Here is a 598-nt window from a genome sequence, read left to right as displayed (position 1 = left end):
ATCTTCCTCACAAAAAGTAGCCGCCACCTCTGTTATGCTCTGGTGTCGTCCTCTGGTTCCCCTGCCCCCCCATCCCATCAATGAAAAACTCCTCCGGCAACCCTATGCCAACTTCCCTCGAGTTTTCCATATGGCCATCATCCTCCACGTGTCCGCTCCCCACTCCGAAACCGATCATCTCCTCAGGCTGCGGCTGACGTCTGTACTGGTTCTGTTGGGGTAACATGTACCTCTCGTCCTGTTGCTGCTGCTGCTGATAGTGATACTGATTCGGACGAGTTTCGTGAACTCCGAAGCTCGGCAGAATGGTCGATTGGCTGACCGGATTGCTGTACCCGATCCCAAAATTGAGCGTGGTTCCGCCGCCGGGGACGTAAGAGGTGGTGTAAGGGACGGAGGGGACGCCGGTGAACTGCTGCACCATGGCCCTGAAGTTGGAGGTGTCGGTGTTGAGAAGGGTTGTGGGAGCTCTCCTCGAGGTTCTGGAGCGCTTTCGTGCTGGTTTGGTGCGTGATCCGCTGGCGGAAGCGGCATCGATGGAGAGGGGCATTGGCGGCCCGGCGGTGGAGTCCGGGAGAAGGGAGGTGTCGGTGAAGGA

The 598-nt window shown here is 58.4% G+C and overlaps 1 protein-coding gene across 1 annotated transcript; it reads right to left on the bottom strand.

Moving 5' to 3' along the window:
- Positions 1–7: 7 nt before the first annotated feature.
- LOC110034340 (VQ motif-containing protein 22-like) lies at positions 8–592 on the bottom strand. The gene has a single exon (XM_020738615.1). The coding sequence runs from the start codon at positions 548–550 to the stop codon at positions 8–10; it is 543 nt and encodes a 180-aa protein (XP_020594274.1). The 5' UTR covers positions 551–592.
- Positions 593–598: the final 6 nt, after the last annotated feature.

This window comes from Phalaenopsis equestris, unplaced genomic scaffold (genome assembly GCF_001263595.1).
Source record: "Phalaenopsis equestris unplaced genomic scaffold, ASM126359v1 Scaffold184378, whole genome shotgun sequence".
NCBI classification, from domain to species: Eukaryota; Viridiplantae; Streptophyta; class Magnoliopsida; order Asparagales; family Orchidaceae; genus Phalaenopsis; species Phalaenopsis equestris.
Note: the sequence above shows the minus strand (reverse complement) of the source record. Positions and strands in the feature narration are given on the sequence as shown.